We start from the raw sequence: 24,829 nt of genomic DNA on the forward strand, positions 1-24,829 counted from the left end.
GGACGTCACATTACAGATGTGTTACGATCCGTGTCTCTACCCTTCATTCGATCCCTGCGAAACCCTACATTTCAGCAGGATAATGCACTACCGCGTGTTGTAGGTCCTGTACGCGCCTTTCTGGATACAGAAAATGTTCGACTGCTGCTGTGGACAGCACATTCTCCAGGTCTCTCACCAATTGAGAGCGTCTGGTCAATGGTGGCCGAGCAACTGGCTCGTCACAATACGCCATTCACTACTCTTGATGAACTGTGGTATCGTGTTGAAGCTCTATGGGCCTGTTCACGCCATCCACGCTCTGTTTGACTCAATGCCCAGGCGTATCAAGGCCGTTATTACGGCCAGAGGTGGTTGTTCTGGGTACTGATTTCTCACGATCTATGCATCCAAAGATGCGTGAAAAAGTAATCACATGTCAGTTCTAGTATAATATATGTGTCCAATGAATACCCGTTTATCATCTGCATTTCTTGGTGTAGCAATTTTAATGGCCAGTATTGTAATAGGTTTTAATAACGATGTGGGCAGTCAGAGCCATTCATTTGGCTACCCAGATCGCCCAAAATGTATCCTATCGAACATCTGGAGGACATAATCATGAGGTCAGTTCTTGCAAAAAATGCCCCACCGGCAGCATGGGTCAGTATTTCTGCAGGGGACCTTCAACGTTCAACGTTGCCAAAACGGAGATCCGACACGATATTGCGAGGTATCACATGACTTTTGTCACCTCAGTGCAAAAATGCCATGATATTAGTGATTTGTGTTTTTGCTTGGAAATTGTTTGTTGTGCGATGAGTCGGAGAGGGTGTATACGGAAGGTGTTGTGTGTTGCCGGTGGAGCAGTTCCCGGGCTGCCGGGCGGCGTGCCGCTTCTTCGCGGAGTTCCGGGCGTCGCCGCAGCAGCAGCGCCAGCTGCAGCCGGTGCGCGAGACGAGCGCCGCCGACCTGCTGGTGGTGCTGGGCTTCGAGCTGCGCTGGCCGCGGCCGCCGCGCGCAGGAGCTGGAGCTGGAGCAGGAGCAGGGGCGGGCGCCGACGCCGACGCCGACGCCGGCAGGCTCGTCTACGTCGTCATGTGGCGCCCCAACGACACCGCGCGCTGGGCCCAGGTCACCCAGGTCAGTCGCCACTCTCTGTCATCTGTCTACTTCCTGCAGTCTCTGGGCCCTTTCTTACGTCAACAAGTACCTTTACAGTTTACAGTGTTGGCATACTTACTGTTACATAAAAGAGTATGTCAAAGCTATTTCAACAGTAACTATTTTTTTTTGGGGGGGGGGGACACGTTGCAGCAAATAACAGTTATTGAGTTTTATTATTTTTATTACATACTGTTTAAATACTGACCCTACGACTTATCTTAGAAGATGGATTAAGGAAAGGCAAACTTACGTTTTTAGCTTTTGTAGACTTGGAGAAAGCTTTTGACAATGCTGACTGGAGTACTCACTTTCAAATTCTGAAGCTGGCAGGGGTAAAATACAGGGAGTGAAAGTCTATTTACAATTTGTATATAAACCAGATGACAGTTATAAGAGTCGAGGGGCATGGAAGGTATGCAGTGGTTGGGTAGGGAGTGAGACAGGGTTGTAGCCTATCCCCGACGTTATTCAATCTGTATACTGAGCAAGCAGTAAAGGAAACAAAAGAAAAATTCGGAGTAGGAATTAAAATCCACGTTTTTGCATCTCCAAACAAAATGACTTTGAACTCAAGTGTAACGCACGTACTTGTAGCTTTCCTCTCTAACGACAGGAATGTCCAAGAACGCACTGCAGCAGAGAGCTGTATACTGTATGTAGACCCGAGTTATAACACTTAAAAATAAAAAGCGGGAGCGCGTTGTTGTCACAAACTGATGCATCAGTCAGAAAATTTCCCAGTTTTACGATAGTTTATTTGGGTTTGGCTACTTAATGTTGAAGAGGTTCAATTAATTCCACGATCTAGGAACACACATGCCTTATTATCCGGAAAAAGGCAGTATGAGATAAGGATACGTGTAGCAGCTATCGGATTACACGAGTGAAATGGAGGGGGGTTGAGGATAGGGGAGTTTAAGTTCGTCAGTTACGTGTTCCATGGGTCATTTTTCACTGTAGACCGTAATGATGTGGAATGAGTCATTTTACATCTACATCGCTAATTAATTTGTACATGCGATTATATGCTTTTTTCCCTACGGAATAGGAGGAGCTGTCAGAGAGAAATTTTGTCAGTTTGTTATTGGGTTTTACTTTGCTGTCAGATGTTTCATTACTGGATAATTTTCCCAAATTGTTTGTTTCAGCATTGTGCACCCCTCTTTGTTCTAAAGACAATGTCGAGTAATGAATCTCATGTTTCCTTGTGGTATTGCAATTATGTAACTCATTGTTTGTTTTGAACTGTAGTGGGTTATTTACAACATAGGTCATGAGGGAATAACAACTTAAACAGGTCTCTACAAGGTGATCGTGGCGAGCACCACATATTATTCTTACAGCACGTTTTTGCGCGGTGGAGACTTTCTTTCTTAAAGATGAGTTACCCCGGATCATTATAAAATATGACATTATTCAATGAAAATATCCAAAATATGTCCCTCCCCGAGATTTAAAATCATTCTAACTGCAAATGTAGCTAAGTTGTTTTAGGTGTTCCTAAATGTGTTTTACCCAATTTAAATTCTCATCAATATGGACCGCGAAGAATTTTTAAATTTCAACCCTGTTTATTATTATTATTTATTACCCTTATCATTGGTATAGTACCTGTAGATATACGGAACTGAATACCTCGTGTCTTTTTAAAACTGATCGCGAGGCCACTCGTAGGAGGCCAGTCAGTAAAGAACTTTGTTTACCGTTTCTTCTGTTTCTGCACATATGCTTGGACTGATTGCAGTATTATTGCTTGAATTGCTAAGCACAACTTTCTGGATTCTTTTCGTTGGATTTGACATTATCCATTGGTTGGCTATACTATCAATCGCACAAAACGTCAATTTATCTAGGAGAATATTGTGATTCCCACAGTCAAATATGTGAGAGAGGTCTCGCAAAATAGCAACCTTGCAACACATGCCACTTACTATCTACAAAAACATAATGTGAAGGTAGGGTACCTAAAGCGACTTAAGGGTTCCGGTGGTACAGGAAGGGGTGACATAAAAAAAAGTGACCGAAGCCCTGGTGTTTGAAGTTAGCTTAGGTTTGGTCGCTAAAAAGTAACAGTTCTTATGACAGTTGACCAATAGGTATGGTTGTCGGGGTTATGGAGCTTAGAAGAGAATGGCATTACCATCTTCTAAATCTGAAGGCTATCCCTTGTCGCTGAAACACTTCTTCCATGCTTTTTGTTGTTCTCTTCATTTCTTTTTAATTTTGGCATTTCGTCGTCGTCAGTAGATGTTCAGCTGTTCCCTTTCTTGGCGCCTCTTTGGTTCTGTTTGCCAATATCTGCCGTGCCAGTATCTGTATTACAACGCTATTATAATTCAATAAATGTCGCAGAAGTTCCTTTTTCCTTTTTTTCATGGTTATTACGAGGATTCGCTGTTTATTGTTCTCTTTCAGAACCGCGTAGCTGGTCCTTTTTAGTCTTCTCTAAAGCTATATTACCGTGACTTCGAAGCGCTTTCTGTTAGCTGTCAGTTGTCGCATCGATACAGGAGCACACTCCAGTTGAATATTTTGAATGGTGTTTTCTCCTTTGTACACTAAAAGACTTATTCACACGTAGGTGTGTTTATTCACTGAAAGAGCGTTTAGGTATTGCAGTCGTTTTCTAAATTGCATGATGCATCTGATGTGTACTGTAAGTAAAACCAAAATTTTTGAACATTGTTTTTTTATTTCCCTCAATCTGGATGTCAGGCGATTTATCATTTCTTGTTGCTTACTATAAAAGTTTTGACAATTAATTTTAAGTTCATGTTGCTTAATAATTTTAGAAAATTTAGAAATTATATTTTGCATACGGTTTCACCATTAGCTATTAAGGTAATATCCTCAGCAAACCTTATTCAGAGAATGGGAATTCCATAAAAAACGATTACTACAAAATTTCGTTTATTTATGACACAATAAATTTTTTAAGACATTATCGCAACACATTTCGGCCTAAAATAGCCACCTTCAGGAGGTTTGAGGGTTTTTGGTGAACAAAGGTTCATGCATTGTCGACTGAACTAATTTCCTCTATTGTGTTTACTTGACAATGCGTGAGGATTTGATCACCAAATACCACCCATAGTATCTGAAGATGGCTGATGTTGTCCGAAACCTGTTGTGATGATGTCTTACCTTTTTTCTAATATTGTGCTCAGCTGTTTTGAAATAATGTGTGTTCAAGAACCTTCAACATCGCAGCGTGTCAGCAATCGTTGGTTAATATATTAAAAAACTAGAAACCCGCCTCGATTGCGTAAAAAGCAGCTAGTGTTAACCTAGGTTTCAGCGTATATAACTACACCTTCTTCAGAACAGTAAAACCCGCAAGTGCCTAAGGAGACCTTTGTCAATGGTTAAAAGAACACCATAGCTATACGTTTATAAACGAAAAAAGAAAAACACAAACAGTACATATGTACAAAGTCAAAACCACTACTTAACTTATTGGTGTACGCTCCACCTCACACCGGCCTATGTTCGATGGGCCATGACCCGCCATAAACTGCAGCTACAAACAGTCGCTCACTTACAAGCCTGACCCGCTATCTATGCACATGAGCAAGTCAGGGGAAGTTACTTGAATGCGCATGCAAAAAAAAAAAAAAAAAAAAAAAAAAAAAAAAAAAAAATAGAATGGACAGAATAAGTGACGAGCTGAAAAGGGGATGAAGCTTAAAAATAACCGCACACGGTTGCTTATGCTAGGAAAGATACATATATGAAGTTACATATGACAACAGGAGGAACTCTTAAAAACTATTCCTAAAGCCAATAGTTGACCTTGGGGGAGGGGGGCTGAGAAGACGTAATCTAAAGACGTCGTGGTAATAAAGATATAGGGATGAAGCGTGAGGTGTTCAGCGGGCTAAAGTCACCTTCATCGTAAAAAGAAATTAGGAAAATAGAAAGAAGTTGAACAGCTTGACCAACCGAGCTCGCCAATCAGCGCACGCAAGAGGGATAGCTGTAACCCTGTGAATATTAGAATGAAAAAATGCCATCGTATGGGCGTACGGATGAGCCGTGTCTGCAGGTATAATATTGTCGGAAAACGTATTCTTCCGAAAAATATCAAATTTAAGGCGGTTGTCAACCACAGTTAAAGTGAGATCCAAAGAATTAGCCACGACCCATGTATAAACTTTCACGTATTCGTATGGGCATGCGCATTCAAGTAACTTCCCTTCTCTTGCGCATGTGCGTAGGTAGGGGGTTAGGCTTGTAAGTGAGCGACCATTTGTAGCTGTAGTTTATGGCGGGGCATGGCCCATCGAACACAGGCCGGTGTGAGGTGGAGCGTACACCATTAAGTAGTGGTTTTGACTTTGTACATATGTACTGTTTGTGTTTTCCTTTTTTTCCTGTATAAATGTTTAGCTATGGTGTTGTTTTAATCATTGACGAAGGTCTTAGGCACTTGTGTGTTTTATTGTTCTGAAGAAGGTGTAGTCGTCTACGCCGAAACCTAGGTTAACACTAGGTGCTTTTTACGCAGTCGAGGCGGGTTTCTAGTTTTTTAATAATTTGTGTTCCCATACTTTGATTTTCGGTATTTTTAATACAGTTTTTCTACCTTTACAGTGTAACTGCCTATCTTTCAAGATCGTCAGGAGTTTTTCCCAGTAATTTCTGTCATATGCCTTTTACAGATTAAACAATGGTATGTAAGCTTCACTATTTCATTCTAACTTGTGTAGCAAACTCTTGAGTACAATGATAGCTTCTCTGATGAATATTTTTGGTCCAAATCCAGGCTGAGCGTCCTCGGTTGTCGAAGACGGTGGAGAAATGTGACTGTCCACAGCCGAGGATGTTTTTTGTGGATGTCAGCATTAGTCTCATCATTGTTAAATTTAAAATTATCCCTGAAAATTAAATGTTTGAAGATATTTCGACTGGACAGCTGCTAGTCATCTTCAGATGAGCCATTAGTCTTCGTGGCTCATCTCCAGACGAACCGCAGGTGTCCAGTCGAAATGTCGTGGAGCGCAGTTTACGATGACCGGTTGCAATTGCGAAAGCTCTCTCATAGTTTTCCAGTTAAGAAGGTCTGTTTTATCACCTCTGAGATAAGCGAGTGACATAGTGACGCTGAAATATTCAAAGATGACTGTGCCATAGTCAGAGACCTCCGGAGTCGTCTGCTGATCGGTGACAGTCACGATGACATTTATTCTCTACTGGCGGCTTTGGGAGTGAAAGTGGAGTCAACATAGGTGGGCAGCACCGGGCAATAAGCCAGGTAGTCGGCAGTGAATGGAACTGGTAACAGAGCAGTTACGGACGTCACGGTGTGGCTGCGCTGACGGCGCGTCCCGTTGGTCTGTTGCAGACGCTGGAGCGCAGGGCGCGGCTGCCCGCGGCGCCGGGCGCCTCGGAGCCGCGGCAGGTGGCGGCGGGCTCTGCGCGCGTGTTGGTGGTGGACCCGGGCGGCCTGCGCACCGTCTACACGCCCGCGGGCGCCCGACAGCCCGCGGCTGACGCCGACGCCGACGCCGCCGCCGCCGCCGCCGCCGTGGCCGCCACGCTGAGCGGCGGCGCAGCCGCGCTCGGGTCGGGACTCGTGGCCGCGCCCGCCGGCTGGGTGCTGCCGGAGGAGGTAGCCCCCTCTGACACTCCTCTGTAGTTCATATCGATCTCTATCGCTTTCCACCTTTACATCAACTCTCCCGTTCCAGGCTCTATACCGATTAGGTTCCTTTCAAAGCATGCTCCATAGATGACTGTCATATACAACCGCTCGCACGACGAAATATCCGTACCCAAAGACTGGAATGTTGCACAGGTCACACCAATATTCAAAAGAGGTAGTAGGAGTAATCCACTAAACTGCAGGCCCGCATTATTAACGTCGGTATGCAGCAGGATTTAGGAATATAATATTGTTTCGAACGTTATTAATTACCTCGAAGAGAACTGTCTATTGACACACAGTCAACCTTGATTTAGAAACCGAGCGAGGTGGTACAGTGGCTAGCACACTAGACTCGCATTCGGGAGGACGACGGTTCAATTCCGCGTCCGGCCATCCTGATTTAGGTTTTCCGTGATTTCCCTAAATCGCTCCAGGCAAATGCCGGGATGGTTCCTTTGAAATGGCACGGCCGGCTTCCTTCCTCGTCCTTCCCTAACCCATCGAGACCTATGACCTCGCTGTCTTTTCTCCGCCCCCAAATAATCTAACCTAATCGATTTAGAAAACAGCGTTCTTGTGAAACGCAACTCACACGAAGTGTTGATTCCTATTGACATTGCATTTCAAATTGTTCCGTATTTCTAGATTTCCAATAGGCTTTCGACATTGTACCAAACAAGCGGCTTGTAGTGACATTGCCTACTTATCATCTCACTTATGCTACTGGATTCCCGATTTTGTCTCATTTCGTAGTAAGTGACGAAATGTTATCGAGTATAATAGGAGTGATTTCTGATGTTCCCCAAGGTAATGCTATAGGCCCTCTGTGGTTCCGTGTCTATATAAACGATTTGGGAGACAAGCTGAACAGCCGTCTTAGGTTGTTTGGAGATGATGCTGCCGTTTATCGTCTAATAAATTCACCAGAAGCCCAAAACAAACTGTAAAACGATTGAGAAGAGATATCAGAATGCTGCAAAAATTGTCAATCAACCCCAAATAACGAAAAAAAAAGGTTCAAATGGCTCTGAGCACTATGGGATTCAACTGCTGTGGTCATTAGTCCCCTAGAACTTAGAACTACTTAAACCTAACTAACCTAAGGACGTCACACACATCCATGCCCGAGGCAGGATTCGCACCTGCGACTGTAGCAGTCGCACGGTTCCGGACTGCGCGCCTAGAACCGCGAGACCACCGCGGCCAGCCCAAATAACGAAAAATTTGAGCTCATCCACGTGGGTGCTAAAAGGAATCCGTTGAACTTCGCTTACACGGTAAATCAGTCAAATATAAAGACCATAAATTCAACTAAATACGTACGAATTACAGTCGAGAATAACTTAAATTGGATAGAAGACATTGAAAATTTTGTGGGGAAGGCAAATCAAAGACTGCGTTTATTGGTAGAACATGTACAAAATGTATCAGATCTACTAGACTGCCTACATTACGCTTGTCCGCTCTGTTTAGGAGTACTGCTGCGCCGGCCGGAGTGGCCGAGTGGTCCTAGGCGCATCAGTCTGAAACCGCGCTACCGCTACGGTCGCAAGTTCGAATCCTGCCTCGGGCTTGGATGTTTGTGATGTCCTTAGGTTAGTTAGGTTTAAGTAGCTCTAAGTTCAAGGGGATTGATGACCACAGAGCCATTTGAACCAAGTACTGCTACGCACTCTGGGATCCATACCAGATAAGTTTAACGGAGTACAGCGAGAAAGTTCAAATAAGAGCAGCACGTTATTATCGCGAAATAGCGGAGAGAGTGCTACTTACGTGATACAGGATTTGGATCGACATAATTAAAACAAAGGCGTTTTTCTTTGTGGCGGACTCTCCTTACGAAATTTCAATCACCAACTTTCTCCTCCAAATTCGAAAACACTTTGTTGACGCCGGCCGACATAGAGAGCTACGATCATCATAACAAAAGAAGGGAAATGAGACCTCTCACGGAAACGAATAGGCGGCCGTTTTCTACCGCGCACTGGAATAATGGATAATTATTGTGAAGATGGTTCGATGAACCCGATACCAGTAACTTAAGTGTGATTTGTAGAGTATCCATGCAGATGTAGATGAAAGTGCGTAACATACGCATCAATATAAAGAATAATGCACCGGATGAAATATTACTCATGTACACTAGCGGTGTGGCAACTTCAGGACTATCTAGGAATGATTACGTCCAAAGAGAGTGTTTGAAATGGAACAAAGATTTTTCAAATATTTTGCTCTCGGTGTAAGAGGGCTTCGCTCAAGTCGGTCGCAAAGTTAAAATCTCAGCGGGAATCCGATGAAAGTTTGGACAGATATGTTGCGCACCGTCTGTAGTACGCCCTCGGTCGCCTGACCTCGCACTTTTCAGTTCTGAGGGCACAGTGAGCACGTAAAGATGTTGCCAAGTACCGAGTGCGGGCTGTCATTGGATTTCTTAATGCTCATTTCATGGAGCACACATGGTGTATCCGTCATCCGTGACAGCAACGTGCGGCGGTGGTGCAGGAACTTTGAACACGACGTTCATGTTGTAAGCAGTTAAGAAGGAAAAGAGCATCAACCGTTGATTTTCTTTAACGAGTGGATTAGGCGGTTCGAGGAACTCGCCTACGAAGGACAATTCAGAGCAAGTGAAGACGAATGTTGTCATCATGGATTGTCCTTCTTCGTGACGGTGCACGGTCCCACGCTGCAGCGTTTGCAATTGTGTTTGATCACGCACCATACAGCCCAGACTTGGGACAATCTGATTTTTATCTCTCTTCCCATAAGAGCCGTTGGCTACGGGGACAGTATTTTGGCACAAATCGCGTATTGCAGACAACGAGCTGCAGACCAGCAGAAAGAATTGGCGGAAAACACAGGTACCTGCCTTTTTTTGACATTGTTATTGGAAAGTGTGCACAGCAGTACGACAGATGTCTAAATCGGAGACGGGATTATGTGGAGAAGTAACTGGAAGGTGCAGCTAAACGTTGCAAATAACATAGTTTTGATTTTCCCTATGGTTTCCATTTCGCGCTCGATAGCCCTGATAAGACTGGGGGCCCTGGATTGTACAACACACTAGCCGGTCAGGGTGGTCTGGGCTGGTGCCAAGAACAATTAGGAAACAGAGACTAGGAAAGACGTCATGCATAGCCCACCAGCAGCTCCACGCTCTAGCCGTCTCTGTCAGTCATAGCCGCGCGGGATTAGCCGAGCGGTCTGTTGCGGTGCAGGCAGGGACTGTGCAGCTGCTCCCGGCGGAGGTTCGAGTCCTCCCTCGGGCATGGGTGGTGTGTTTGTCCTTAAGATAATTTAGGTAAAGTAGTCAGTAAGCTTAGGGACTGATGACCTTAGCAGTTAAGTCCAATAAGATTTCACACATTTTAAATTCATAATTTCCCGTTAGACTAGCTTACTAACCACCAACGTAGGGAAAACGGTAGGTTGAACGATATTCCCGTTTGTCTCTCAACACAGTAGCACTGAATTTTCTTGGATGTTTGTTTCTGTTCATGTTCACACCTTAGTTTCTGTTCTTGTAGTGGTCTTCATTACGAAGACTGGATGATGCACCTCTTCATGCTATATGCGGTTCAAGCCTTACCTTCGAATAACTACTGCAACTCATCCTTCTGGATCTGGTTAGTTCACATCTCTTGGTATCGTCATGCTGAATGGGCGATATTTTTATGTCGGAAGTTAGGTTCTATCACCTGATCTCTCTTTTTAATAAATTTGTGCCACAGGTTTGTTTTCTCACTAATTCTATTCAGTACCTCCTTATTAGTTACGCGATCTGCCTCCCTAATCTTCTTCAATGTTCTGTAGCACCACATTTCTTAGACTTCAATTCTTCTCCTGTCTAAACTGTTTACCGTCCATGTTTCTCTTCCCTACATGTATACACTCCATACAGATACCTTCCGATATTAACAAAGGTCTTTCTTGCCGTTACCATCTACATTTTATATCTTCTCTACTTCGGCCATGTTCAGTTATTTTGCTTCCCAAATAACAAATCTCATGTACTACTTCAAGTTTCTAGCTTACTAAGCTAGTACCTTCAGACTCAAATAATATTATTTGACTACATTTTGTGGATGTTTGTCTTGTATCCTCCTTTTAAGACACTATCCATTCCCTTAAATACCTCCTGCAAATCCTTTGCCGTCTCTGATAGAATTACAGTCCAATGTTATCCGCAGACTTCAAAGTTTTCCTTTCCTCTCCCTGAATCTAAATTGCTACTCCAAATTTTTCTTTTCTTTCCTTTACCTCTTGTGCAGTATACAGACTTAATTACGCCGGAGGTAGTGTACAACCCCACCTTACTCCTTTCTCAACCACTGCTTCCCTTTCATGAACATCGACTCTTACAACTGCCGTCTTCTTTCCATACAGGTTATAAATACTGTCTCACTCTTTGTACTTTAGCCCTGATATCTTCAGAATTACAAATAAAGTGTTCCAGTCAACACTGTCATAATTTTTCTCTAAGTTTACAAATGCTACACAGGCAGGTTTGCCTTACCTTAACCTGTCTTCTAAGGTAAGACGTAATGTGAGTGCTGACTCACGTGTCTCTAAATTTCTCCGAAATGCAAACTGATCTTCCACGAGGTCGACTACCAGTTTTTAGTATTTATCAACCACGACTTATTAAACTGATGATTAGGAATATTCACGCACGTCAGCACCTTCTGTCTTTGGAATTATTACATTGTACTACAAGTCTGAGAGTATTTCGCATGTCGCACAAATCTTGCACGCCAGATGGAATAGTTTTGTCATCGCTGTCTCTCCCAAGGCTATTAGTAGTTGTGACTAAATTTCACCTACTCCAGGGCCTTGTTCGATATTTGTCTTTCACTGCTCTCTCATTCATCTTCATCTACGTCCTCTTCCTTTTCTATAATACTGCTTGCAAGTTCATCTCCCTTCTATAAACCTTCTATATACTCCTTCCACCTTTCAGCTTTACCTTCTTTGTTTAATAGTGGTTTATCACATGGACTCTCGAAATTTATACAGTTGCTTTCATTTCTCCTACGGCTTCTTTAATTTTACAGTAGGTGATATCTATCTTTCATTCAGTGATGTATGCTTCAAATATCTAGCCGTCCTGCACTTCCTGTCAGTCTGTTTTTTAGACCTTTGTATATCCTTTTATCTGCTATTATTTTAGATCTTTGTATACCTTTTTATCTGCTTTATTTTCTGAATTTTTATTTTTTTGTCCTTTCGTCAGCTAAATTCAGTAGCTACTGTGATATCGAATAACATCTAGCAGGCCTTGTCTTTTGTTAGGTTAGCTTCCATTAGGAAAGTGGGTGCACTTACCATCTGTGATATGATTTATAAACTATAGAGCGCAGCAAACAATCGTCCCATTTCTTTTTCAGGTTTTATTTGGAAAATAGAGATTTCGGCTAGTGCCTGGCCATTATCAATACACTATTTTATAGTCTCCCTACACGTCGGTTCCCTGTTGTTCGGGCGTCAGTCAGTTCAAAGAACTGTGACTCATGCCCGAACAACAGGGAACTGATATGCATCGAGACTAGAAAGTAGTGTATTGATAATGGCTAGGCACTAGGCGAAATCGGGATTTGTCAAACAAAACCTGGAAAAAAAGTACGAGTGACTGCTGCGCTCTATAAATAATAAACCTTGTCTTTTTGCCTATTTGATGCTCTGCTGTCTTCACTACCTCATCTCACCATTCGTCTTCTACTGAATTCCTTTCCCTTCTTATCTACTATTTCTCCTTCTCTTTCTTTTCCTACTATTTAATTCCAGTCCCCCATCACAATTTGATTTTCTTATCCCTTAACGATATGAATAAATTCTTTTATCTCATGGTACATTTCTTCAATCTCTTCATTATCTGCAGAACTGGATGGTATATATACTAATACTACCGTGGAAGGTGTGGGCTTCGTGTTTATCATGGCTACGATGATGCGTTCGTGATGCTGTTGGTAGTAGCTTACCCGCATTCCTATATTGTAGTTCATTATTAAACCTACTCCTGCATTAGCCCTGTTTGATTTTCTATCTATTTGTGACTGAGGCCTATCCACTTCCGTTTTTAAATTTTCTAATCTACAAGCGCGATAAGGGCTCTAGGATCCTACGCTGTCCTCATGACGACATCCTTCTGAGTAGTCTCCGTCCAGAGATCCAAATGAGGGACTGTTTTACGTTCAGAGTATTTTACCTACGAGGAGGCCATCATCATTCAGCCATACAATAGAGCTGCATGACCCCAGGAAATACTACACCTGTAGTTTCTCCTGGCTGTCAGCCGTTCGCAGTACCAGCACATCGAGGCCATTTTTGGTCGATGTTACAAGCCCACAGCAGTGAGTCTTTGTTTCTGTTCACCCCATTTTACGGCATTTGAATAAGATGGCGAGCTCCGGCTTGATAACGTCACACTTTATTGAACATGTCGCGAGACCATTCATCTAGCTTAGGTGGGAGGAGTGTCTGACCTGACCTGCCTTCGGTTCTTGAGACGCCGTGGCGGCGGTGTGTTTCCTTCCGACAGAAGGGCGGCGTGTGGTCGGTGCGGGTGCAGTCGCTGATCCACCAGGGGGTGCTGGTGATCGCGGAGCTGTCGTGGCGGGCGCCCCCCAAGGAGGCGGAGAGGCAGCGGCGCGCCGGCCACCAGTACCTGGTCACCTGGGAGGTGGACGGCGGCGGCATCACCGGCAACCTCTACACCGACTCCACCTGCGTCACGCTCTCCCTCTGGCCCGACACTGTCTTCCACATACAGGTAACTACTCTCTTCTCCTCTAACAACCCAGAAAAGGATCGGTAAGAGAGATAGAATGGTCGTGGGGCTCAAAGATACCCCTCAAACATTTTAGCAGAAGTGTTTACATGCACGGTGCGTCAAAAAGAATGACCTGATTGTACGGTGTAATACACTACTGGCCATTAAAATTGCTACACCACGAAGATGACGTGCTACAGACGCGAAATTTAACCCACAGGAAGAAGATGCTGTGATATGCAGATGATTAGCTTTTCAGAGCATTCATACAAGGTTGGCCCCGGTGGCGACACCTACAACGTGCTGACATGAGGAAAGTTTCCAACCGAATTCTCATATACAAACAGCAGTAGACCGGCGTTGCCTGGTGAAAGGTTGTTGTGATGCCACGTGTAAGGAGGAGAAATGCGTAGCATCAGGTTTCCGACATCGATAAAGGTCGGATTATAGCCTATCGCGATTGCAGTTTATCGAAACTCGACATTGCTGCTCGCGTTGGTCGAGTTCCAATGACTGTGAGTAGAATACGGAATCGGTGGGTTCAGGAGGGTAATACGGAACGCCGTGCTGGATCCCAACGGCCTCGTATCACTAGCAGTCGAGATAACAGCCATCTTATCCGCATGGCTGTAACGGATCGTGCAGCCACGTCTCGATGCCTGAGTCAATAGATGGAGACGTTTGCAAGACAACAACCATCTGCACGTTCAACGACGTTTGCAGCAGCATGGATTATCAGCTCGGAGACCATGGCTACGGTTACCATTGACGCTGCATCATAGGCAAGAGCGCCTGCGATGGTGTACTCGACGACGAACGTGGGTGCACGAATGGCAAAACGTAATTTTTTCGGATGAATCCAGGTTCTGTTTACAGCATCATGATGGTCGCATCGGTGTTTGGCGACATCGCAGTAAACGCACATTGCAAACGTGTATTCGTCATCGCCATACTGATGTATCACCCTGCGTGATGGTATGGTGTGCCATTGGTTACACGTCTCGGGCACCTCTTGTTCGCACTGGCAGGACTTTGAACAGTGGACGTTACATCTCAGACGTGTTACGATCCGTGGCTCTACCCTTCATTCGATCCCTGCGAAACCCTACATATCAGCAGGATAATGCACAGCCGCATTTTGCAGGTCCTGTACGCGCCTTTATGGATACGGAAAATGTTCGACTGCCGCCCTGGCCAGCACGTTCTCCAGATCTTTCACCAATTGAAAACGTCTGGTCAATGGTGGCCGAGCAACTGGCTCGTCACAATACACCAGTCACTACTCTTGTTGAACTGTGGGTTCGTGTTGAAGCTGCATGGGCAGCTGTACCTGTACACGCCATCCAAGCTCTGTTTGTCTCAACGCCCAGGCGTATCAAGGCCGTTATTACTGCCAGAGGTGGTTGTTCTGGTTACTGATTTCTCAGGATCTACGCACCCAAATTGCGTGAAAATGTAATCACATGTCGGTTCTAGTATAATACATTTGTCAAATGAAAACCCGTTTATCATCTGCATTTCTTCTTGGTGTAGTAATTTTAATGGTCAGTAGTGTAATTAGGAAACAGGAGCCTTGCTGGACGGGAAATATGTGTTCACTGAACAGGCATGTCCTAGAGTTTTAGAGAATCGACATATGTGGGAATTTCTGAAGTAAGATGGCGTTTCGTGTGTTACAATTTAGCAAGACTGAGTCAGTGATTACAGCCCAGAGTAAATTTAGTGGCACTTTAGGGATTGATCCGCCTTTGCCGAAAGATATTTGTCACTGGGCTTGGTAGTGGGAAGAAGAAGAAAGTTTAGGGTTTAACGTTCCGTAGAGACCAACCTCATTACAGACGGAGCTATAGCTCCCAGCGTTTCATGGATGGGGAGAATCGGACGTGCACTTCCAAAGGAAACATCCCGGCATTCACCTTGAGATATTTGAAGAAATCACGGAAATCTTGTATCTGCATGGTCGGACCCTAATTTGATAACTGAAATAATTCAGCGAACATTAAGGTGAAATCGACTGAAGGCAACTCACAGCACAAGTGGAAAAATTGGAATACCTGATATGACGCTAAATACTTCAGTGTATCGTTGAAAGGAGGAATACAGAAATCATTTGAAAATTAAGTCAATAAGAGGTGCAGGGAAGCTAAGGTGAATAGACTGGATGAAAAATGTGAAGAAATTTGGAAAGAAATGACTGTCGGAAGGACTGACTCAGTATATTGCAAAGTCAAAACATCTTCCGTGAAATTAAAATCAAGGGCAGTAACACTAAGAGTGCAAAGGGAGTTCCACTATTAAATACAAAGGAAAGGGCGGATAGGTTGGAGGACTCTGTGAAAGCGTAAGGCTTGTCTGATGACAAGAAACAGCAGTCAATATAGAGGACTTGGAAGACCCACTATTAGGATCAGAATTTACAAGAGATTTATGAGAAGACTTAAGGTCGAATAAGGCAGAAGGAATGGGTAAGATTAATCAGATTTTCGATAATCATTGGTGGAATCTAACAAAACTACAATTCACGTTGATGTGTAGAACGTGTAAGTCTGACGATAAACCATCTGACCTTCGGAAAAATATCATCCATGCAGTTGCGAAGACTGAAAGAGTTGACAAATGGGAGAATTATCACACAATCAGCTTAACAGCTCACGCATCCAAGTCGCAGCTCATGCATCGAAGTTGCTGACAATAATAGTATACTGAAGAATGGAAAATATAATTGAGGGTGCGCTAGATGAAGATCAGTGTGGCTTTAGGAAAGGTAAAGGCGCCAGAGAGACATTTATGATGTTGCGATTGATAATGAAAGCAATACTGGAGGAAAATCAAGACATGTTAATAGGATTTATCAACCCGCAAAAAGCGTTCGGCAAAGCCAAATGGTACAAGATGTTCGACATTCTGACAATAATATGGGTATTCTATAGGGAGAGACGAGTAGTATACAAATTGTACACTAGTCAAGAGGGAATAATAACAGTGGAAGACAAGAACGAGGTCCGATGATTAAAAAAGGTGTAACACAGGGATGCAATTTACTGTTCAATTAATATTTCGAAGAAGCAATGACGGAAATAAAATAGAGGTTCGAGAGTGGAAGTAAAATTCAAGGTGAGAGAATGTCAATGATAAGATTCACTGACGACATTGTTAACCTCAGTGAAACTGAATAATAATTACAGGATTTTCTGAATGGAATGAAAGTCTAATGAGAACAGGAATGGATTGAGAGTAAATCGCAGAGAGACGAAAGTAATGAGAAGGAATGGAAATAGCAACATTGACAAAATTAACTTAGCACTGATGATCAATAAGTAGACAAAATTTAAGGATTCTGCTACCTAGGCAGCAAAATAACCCATGACGGACGGAGCAAGGAGACACAAAAAGCTCACTAGCGCTGGTAAAATGGGCATTCCCGGCTATAGGAGGTCAACTGGTATCAAACATGTGACTTAAATTGGAGAATAAATTCTGAGACTGTACGTTTGGAGTTCAGAATTGTGAGGCAGAGAAATATGGACTGTGGGAAGACCGGAAAATAAGAGAATCGAAGCATTTGAGATTTGTTGCCACACAAGAATGTTGAAGATTAGGTGAACTGACAAGGTAAGGAATGAGCAGGTGCTCCGCAGAATCGGGGAGGTAAAGAATATGTTGGAAACACTGACTGTAACAAGGGACTGGATGATAGAACGTGTGTTAAGTCATTAGGAATTAGCTCCCGTGCTAGCAGGGACAATTGCAGAGGGTAAAAACAAACAGGGAAGACAGAGTTTGAAATACATGCAGCAAAGAATTCAGGACGTAAGTTACAAGTTCTACTCGGAGATGAAGAAGTCACACACAGACGTAGAGGTGACGTTTGGTACTGACTTTAGTACCCTCATGCCATTGCTGAGCATAAAAGGGACTTGTCTAGAATGAGCGATTTTTCTTTTTTGCCGATTGTTGTGAAAATATCTATGGTCCCACCTTTTTTTAGGAACACACGGTGATTTGATGAGGAATCTTTAAATGGTGGATACGTGGCCTTTTCACAATTTGAGGAACATTAATGGCTTCATATTCTAACAGGACGTAGCCCTACATTAGTGGCACTACAGCGCGCGACAATTCCTCGATGACATACTGTCTCAGTACAGGATAGGGCTTACGGGACTTCAAGACACTGCCCTCCATTCTTGGCTTCCAAGATCTTCAGACTTCCTGATTTCCTGAGAAAATATGTGAAGGAAACCGTTTCTTTCGCTCCTTCACCTCGTGACTTAGATGAGCTGAGGAACACAACAGAACTGGAGTGACTTGCGTCACTTCAGATATGTTACATACAACTTAAAATGAGCAGAAGATGAATGTACGAATCGTCTAGACGTTGTCTGCCTGCTGGTAGTGAACACGTAGAGTTTGTAATAACGTAGCTAAGTCTTTTAAGATTTTGATCGCAGTTTTTCTTTAATATGTTTCTTTCACTGAATATTTTGTTTTTAAGTCAGGTAATTCGTTTTGATACGTTCAGATATGTAGTGGGAAAAACAACTTAAAAGCCAAAGCTTTGGAAACTTAAACTAATTGGAAGATCTAGAAATAACATCCAGATTTCTTGCCTAGAATTCGCAAGCCATCTGGCGATTCTAGCAGACCGCGAAACGGCAACAATCATACAGGAACTATCAAGAAATGCTCTGAAAGAATTAGACTCCGGTTATACTTCAGAAAAGCCAAGTACATTACCTCATCACATATGAACAAATCAAGAGAGTTCTATGTTTCAACTTCTTACGAGAATACCATAAACTTAGAGGCGCTTGTCTGGAACCGCGCAACGGCTTCGGTCGCAGGTTCGAATCCTGCGTCTGGAATGGATGTGTGTGATGTCCTTAGGTTAGTTAGGTTTAAGTAGTTCTAAGTTCAAGGGGACTGATGACCTCAGATGTTAAGTCCCATAGTGTTCAGAGCCATTTGAACCATTTGAACACAGACACGAAAGTCAGGAGTTGTAACAAAATTGTACGGTAGTGAAACGACTACACGCAACTGAAAATGTGAACTCGAAGATATCCTACAAAAAGAATGCAAAATTCTAAGAAAGGTCTTCCTCTCCGAAAAAAAAATATCCAACCGATATTTTTAACAACCGAAAAAAGTATTGAATTTTGCCGCCGATATCAGAAAAAGAAGACTGAAATTTTATGAGCATATCCACAGACTCCCAACAACATAACTCACTCACAAAACTGCGAAGTACAAGGAAAATCCAGCAGGACAATACAGGATTTAAAAAATTCTTATACAAATATATCAGACATTTTCAGCAGAAACTCATACAGACAAAAAATTAGCAATGAAAATGTAGTACCAGAGGATGAAGTCACCACCAGAGTTGGGAAAAAGTGGGCTGAAGAAAGAAAAAAATTCCAGTGTGAAAACATTGGAGCTGCATGGAAACTTTAAACGTTGGCGTCTGATAGCTTTGCGTGATCCTATAACGTCCGTCGCATCTATTCAACACTAACAATAAATATATGAATTTCCAAATTATAGAGCTAAAATCCAGAGAATGAAGGGTTCCTAAAATGGCAACGATTGTTAGAATTTACAGACTGCATTTAACACAGGATGTTTTGCAACTCTTTGCGTGAGCACCTCCTCTGTGCATTTTGATGTATATTTTGATTTTTAAGAATCAACAGTTGCCTCTGAACACATGGTTGGTTGGTTGGTTGATTTGGGGGAAGGGGCCAAACAGCGAGGTCATAGGTCCCATAGGATTAGGGAAGGATGGAGAAGGAAGTCGTCCTTGCACTTTCCAAGGAACCATCCCGGTATTTTTTGCCGGAATCGATTTAGGAAAATCACGGAAAACCTGAATCCGAATTCTAGTCCAGTGTGCTAACCACTGCGCCACACCGCTCGGTCTGAACACTTGTATTTGGACATGACCTTGTGCTCGTGATGCTTTTTAACTGCTAAGTTTTATTTCTTACAAACATCTGTATGAAGTGCTCTGTTTTATCCGCCACAAAGACATTATTGCGTGGGACCCTAACCCGCAATGAACACGTTTAGTAATAAATATTTTTGAAGGCCACGAAATAAGAGTAATATCTGCCGAAAAGGGTTGTCAAAAATAAAGAATATATGCGATTTTGGCTGTTGAAAGTTTTGCACCAATTCTGCTTTATGGATGTTAAGTGAAAGGTCTTCCACATGTGTAAGGAATAGTCCAGAGGTAGAACGGCGGAACCAAATTATTTAACGAGAAAAGAAAAATGGACAGACTGACTTTCCGAAAGCTGACGGAAACGACTGTCAGCATTGCACTCCTTTACACTCACACAGTATAGTCTGGGAAGCCGTCTTCGCAATCATAGTACCAAGTGAATTACTGATAATGACAGGTGTACACCTTTGCTTTACGTCGTGTAAGTTATGATGTTGTCAAAATGATGAGAAAAGTGCTTCGACCAGACAAACTTCGATTTTCACCTGCAAAACAAACAACAGTGCCATATGGGTGACTTGGCACACAGCAACGATTCTAACAGAAAACAGACAACCGAATGACTGCCTCGCTTGCACTTGTATACTACACGGATTTTGTGATATTGCAGAAGACGCTAAGCAGAAGGAGGTCTATGAGAATATAGCATCTTAAGAGAAAGTATACATGTAATAGACAGACCAGTTGAACACTGTAGAGTTACAACCAAGAGAGATATTAGTAGGGGTATCAGCCAGACAGAAGTACTTTGATAGTGAACATGGCACCTTCCTCGGACAGAATTATTTCCGTTTCGAAAGTAAATATTTAATTTATAAGTAGCATACTGCGTTTCACGGACCACAAAATTTTGACATTTATAAAGACGTTTTTCTACATTATTATTTTCAAGAATTAAAGAATTTCACTTTTCGGTTATCCTGGCTGAGGAGCAGATACACAGCGGCAGTGGAGCCAGCGTTTATGTTGTTCACACAGAACAAAATTTTAATTTCAAGAAGAACATTTTTTTTGTGAATGGAAATTTATCATTGCTTTAAGTAGTAACGATCTTTCAGTTTAACCTAAGATCTTTATTTCCAAGTTTGCATTAAAAAAAAAAGAAAACATAGAGACAGTAAAGCAAATAGGGCTACCAGAAGAAGGCAAAAAAGGAGAGAGAATGCGTGAACAGTAACGAGGTGGGATCCATGCCTCCTCCACCTCACTTCCCGCCCCACCATCAACACAAAGGGAAAACAAGAGTGGTCAGCGTGTATCGCTGTTATGTTCGACTACTGCTACTGCGATGGATTTTTGCTTGGTAGGAGAAGTAGGACGGAGGGCTCTGAGCCTCACGATGGCAACAGAGGATCTGCTTGAGAGAGAAGTAGCAGCTCCACCGTCTGGAAATTCGGCAAAACGGTCGGGTGGACGACGCAAAATGCAGCAAGGTAGATGACGACACGGCCTGGACGTTTCGGTTTTAAATTAAAGCGACACCACTGATCTCGAATACGAGTGAAAACCATTGTACCACCTCTGTTTGACATTTTTGGCCAGCAAGAACACCGATTTCTAGAAGCATTTTGGATCATATGTTGTATTCGAATACTTCGAAATACCTTGAAGAAAACGATTATTGAAACATGACTTAACTTCCATTCGATATGCAGTTGTTGTTTAGCGAACTCATGGACATCCGTCACATACGACCGGCGATCGTTTTCCAGATCTTTCAAGCACCATTCTAATGCCGACTAAAACAATCTTGTGGAAGTTGTCTTCATTTCGAAGACAGGTTTAATGCAGCTCTCCATGCTAATCTATTCTATGCAAGCATCTTCATCTCTGCGTAATATGTATTCAGTGCCACAAATTTCTCGTTTTCGGAAACTGTTTTCGTGCTATTGCCTGAGTGCATTTCACGTACTCTCTATTTTGGCCACAGTTAGCTATTTCCCTTAGTAAAACTCATCTATCCTTGTTTTACATTTACCGTAATTCAGATTAAAAAATTGTTGACATATTTTATTTATGCTGAGTCTTTGTATGTTTTACCATATGTTCCACCAACATCCAATAATTTTTCTTGTGCAGTGATGTGTGTTTACCAGTTTCTTGTAATGGGATCATTTGTAACTTATATCTTTCGGAATGCTGACTTAACATTCAAATAATAGAGCACAGCTATCAGCCGTCCTTTCCTTGCGGATATTATTTGGTGAATCTACGTTTCGACTAGTACCTAGCCATTATCAGTGCAGCATTCCGGTCAGTGCCCTGTTGTTTGGGCTTCTGTCATAGCTCTTTCAAGACTCTTGAGTCAACATGCGTTCATATTATGAAATTATTCATTGATAATGGCTAGGCACTAGCCAAAATCTAGATTTTACGAATAAAATATGCAAAAAAAAAAGATAACTGATTGCTATGCTCCATCATCTGAGAGTCATATCACAGTTGTTGAGTTGATCCACGTTCCTAATAGAAGGTAACCTGATGCTGACTAAACAGTTAAAGTACGGCGGTAGCTGTTAACACTTATACTATGATTTGAAAGAGAAAAGGAAGGACTGATATTTCGATTAGTTTTCGGTAAACAATGTGCACTATTGCAGCCCGGCAAGAAACGAGAAGTAACCACATAACAGACGATTTAGCGAGCTTATACCGGCATTCTCTTTTAGGGATAGGCTAAGTTCAGATGACAGAAAGCTAACGCGTGATTTCAAAACCTGCGTTTAGACACCTAACACTCAACTTCCAATCGAATCGATTACACGAGCCTGCGTCACCGTCCACGGAAAATATCTCTAAACGCTGAGGAACGTTCGTTAACAGGCAACTGGAAAGAGAGAAAAGTCCGTATGCTGTTCGATCGAGGGCGCTTTTCCATCGCGACCGAATCCACCTTCTGCGTGTTTCTGTTACTTTCCTTTGGTAGGCATTTAGAAAAGTAGGTGAAATCGAAGGTGAGAATACTGTCATGGAGTTACTAGCTGACGAATTAGAGAATAGGCCAGAAATATTGACTACGTCATCTGAATAGCGTTTTGGAAACGGCAAGTTTTGAAGAAATTAGTTATCTTTCGTGAGCAAAATGGCTCAAGAAAGAACGAGAAATATAGGTAAGAAGCACACTTTCGGAAATACCGTACGATGTGAATATTCTAGTTTGCCGGACTTCATTAACAAATTAGCTGCTAAATTAAACACGAAGGGTCGTGCATTACGAGTAGCATTTATACTCTCCTAAGATGTCTTCGTGTTTAAATTCATCTGTATTTACAACGTTGCTTCGAAGAACTGTAATCGTTTTTACAGAGTGTTCGGCGCAATCCACACTCAATGCCACCAAGCGATGTAGTATCCTTCATTTCTTACACGCTGTAGCAAAAGTACATTCATCATACCTAACCGCTAGAATCTGCCGATAGTTAACTGTCTTTTCTTTTCATAAGTCAGCTGCTTTCCACCGTATGGTCCCATTAAGTTTTCCATCAGGCCAAAGACTTCATCAGCTGCCATCACGTAGGAACTGCCGTGGCGTAGTTTGCTGTTAAAGATCTTTCTCTCGCGCATATCCAGAAAGGAATATCTAAAAATTTCTGAGTCGTTGTACCTTTTATAAGCGTGAACATGTAACCTCATAAAGTGATAGCTATTGTCACGCAGAGCCAACAGTCCTATAGAGAAAAATATTTATAAGAAAGTCGAGTGTTGTGTACTTTGTATTCCGGTATGTTCAGAAATTCAGATGGTTCAAATGGCTCTAAGCATTATGGGACTTAACATCTGATGTCATCAGTCCCCTAGACATAGAACTACTGAAACCTAACCTAACCTTAGGACATCGCACACATCCGTGCCCGAGGCCGGATTCGAACCTGCGACCGTAGCAGCAGCACCGTTCCGAACTGAATGGTCTAGAACCGCTCTGTTTAGAACTGAGAACACCATTACAATGAGGAAACATTGCTACTGTGCAGATTTCTAAAAATTTTTGATACATTTTTAATCACCTGGTGTTGGCGTCTCAGCATCAGTTTCATCCAGATAACTTCGGATTCTTACCGAATTATCCCAGACACAGCCGATTTTCCAGTTTTATATGAATAGCGTAGATATCTGAAACCGACAGTCTCTAATGCCAGCATTGTTGACAGGGCGTTAAACTCTTAATCTTCCTTTCTTCCTGGAACAGTAACACTGCTGGAGAGGTCCTGTTCTACCGCTCGTCATCTCAGCTGTTTTGAAATTTGATCGCGCGTTACCATGCTTTAACGCACGTTACATCTGAATTTTGACTAAGTGATCCGGAACTGTGCGACTGCTACGGTCGCAGGTTCGAATCCTGTCTCGGGCATGGATGTGTGTGATGTCCTTAGGTTAGTTAGGTTTAAGTAGTTCTAAGTTCTAGGGGACTGATGACCACAGCAGTTGGGTCCCTTAGTGCTCAGAGCCATTTGAACTAAGTGAACCGATAGCAAACCGGAGTTCGGATGGCTGGACTGGTTCTAAAACTCCGGTTGGTCCTAAATAGCGTGCTACCGCTACGTCTCACGACGTCAAAAAAAGAGGGAGGAAGTGCGCTTATCGTGTCTGACAAACAAGTTGTGTAATTACTGTACACGACGTTGAAAAGCTGTAATGACGCCTCAGAATTACCAGGAAAATGTTTATATTAAAACGAAATTCGGGTCTCTTAGGTGCGCCAGTACGTACGGTCTTTCAGCCGTAAAAGTCCTCTTTATTGACTTCCGCTGTTTGTTTTTGTCACTGATGAAGGTTCTCGTGCGTGTGTGTTTACAGAGGAGGGCGTGCCTGCTATCACAAAACACGCAGTTTAAGGGCGCCGATGTTTGGCTGTGACGGGCACGGAAATAAACAGCGTCCCCCGCTGAGGAAGTATTTCTGCCCGGGTGGTCCCCGGCGCCTGCGCGTCGCCAGTGCGCTCATTAGCCATTAGCGAGGTGTCTGCAGCGAGGCAGTAGCGTCGACAAGTTTACGTGAGTGCTCCGTCTCGTGATCCCGCAGTTGGACTGGCCCTGCTTTATTTGGAACGGTTCTCCACCGCAGGCACGCACGGCAATGACGACTGCAACTTGTGGGTATACTACGTCAGTCGTCGAGGTAAAGACACACGCGATGAGATGTCTGATACAGCAAAGGAATGGCTTGTAGGGGACAGCCAATAACGCTACTGATATGTGACATGTCGTGCACTGTGTGTGTCGTTGGATCAGTGAACGGACGAGGGACTGGAATGAGTGACGGA

The 24,829-nt window shown here is 43.1% G+C and overlaps 1 protein-coding gene across 1 annotated transcript in view; it reads left to right on the plus strand.

Annotated features, from left to right (window-relative positions):
• The window catches only part of LOC126281718 (uncharacterized), a 275,559-nt gene that overhangs the window by 236,541 nt on the left and 14,189 nt on the right, over positions 1-24,829 (plus strand). Inside the window, exons 4-6 of the mRNA XM_049980893.1 lie at positions 850-1,122; positions 6,491-6,757; positions 13,332-13,562. Coding sequence (XP_049836850.1) covers positions 850-1,122; positions 6,491-6,757; positions 13,332-13,562 — 771 coding nt within the window. The remainder of the gene's footprint in view (positions 1-849; positions 1,123-6,490; positions 6,758-13,331; positions 13,563-24,829) is intronic.

This window comes from Schistocerca gregaria, chromosome 7, assembly GCF_023897955.1.
Source record: "Schistocerca gregaria isolate iqSchGreg1 chromosome 7, iqSchGreg1.2, whole genome shotgun sequence".
Classification (NCBI taxonomy): Eukaryota; Metazoa; Arthropoda; class Insecta; order Orthoptera; family Acrididae; genus Schistocerca; species Schistocerca gregaria.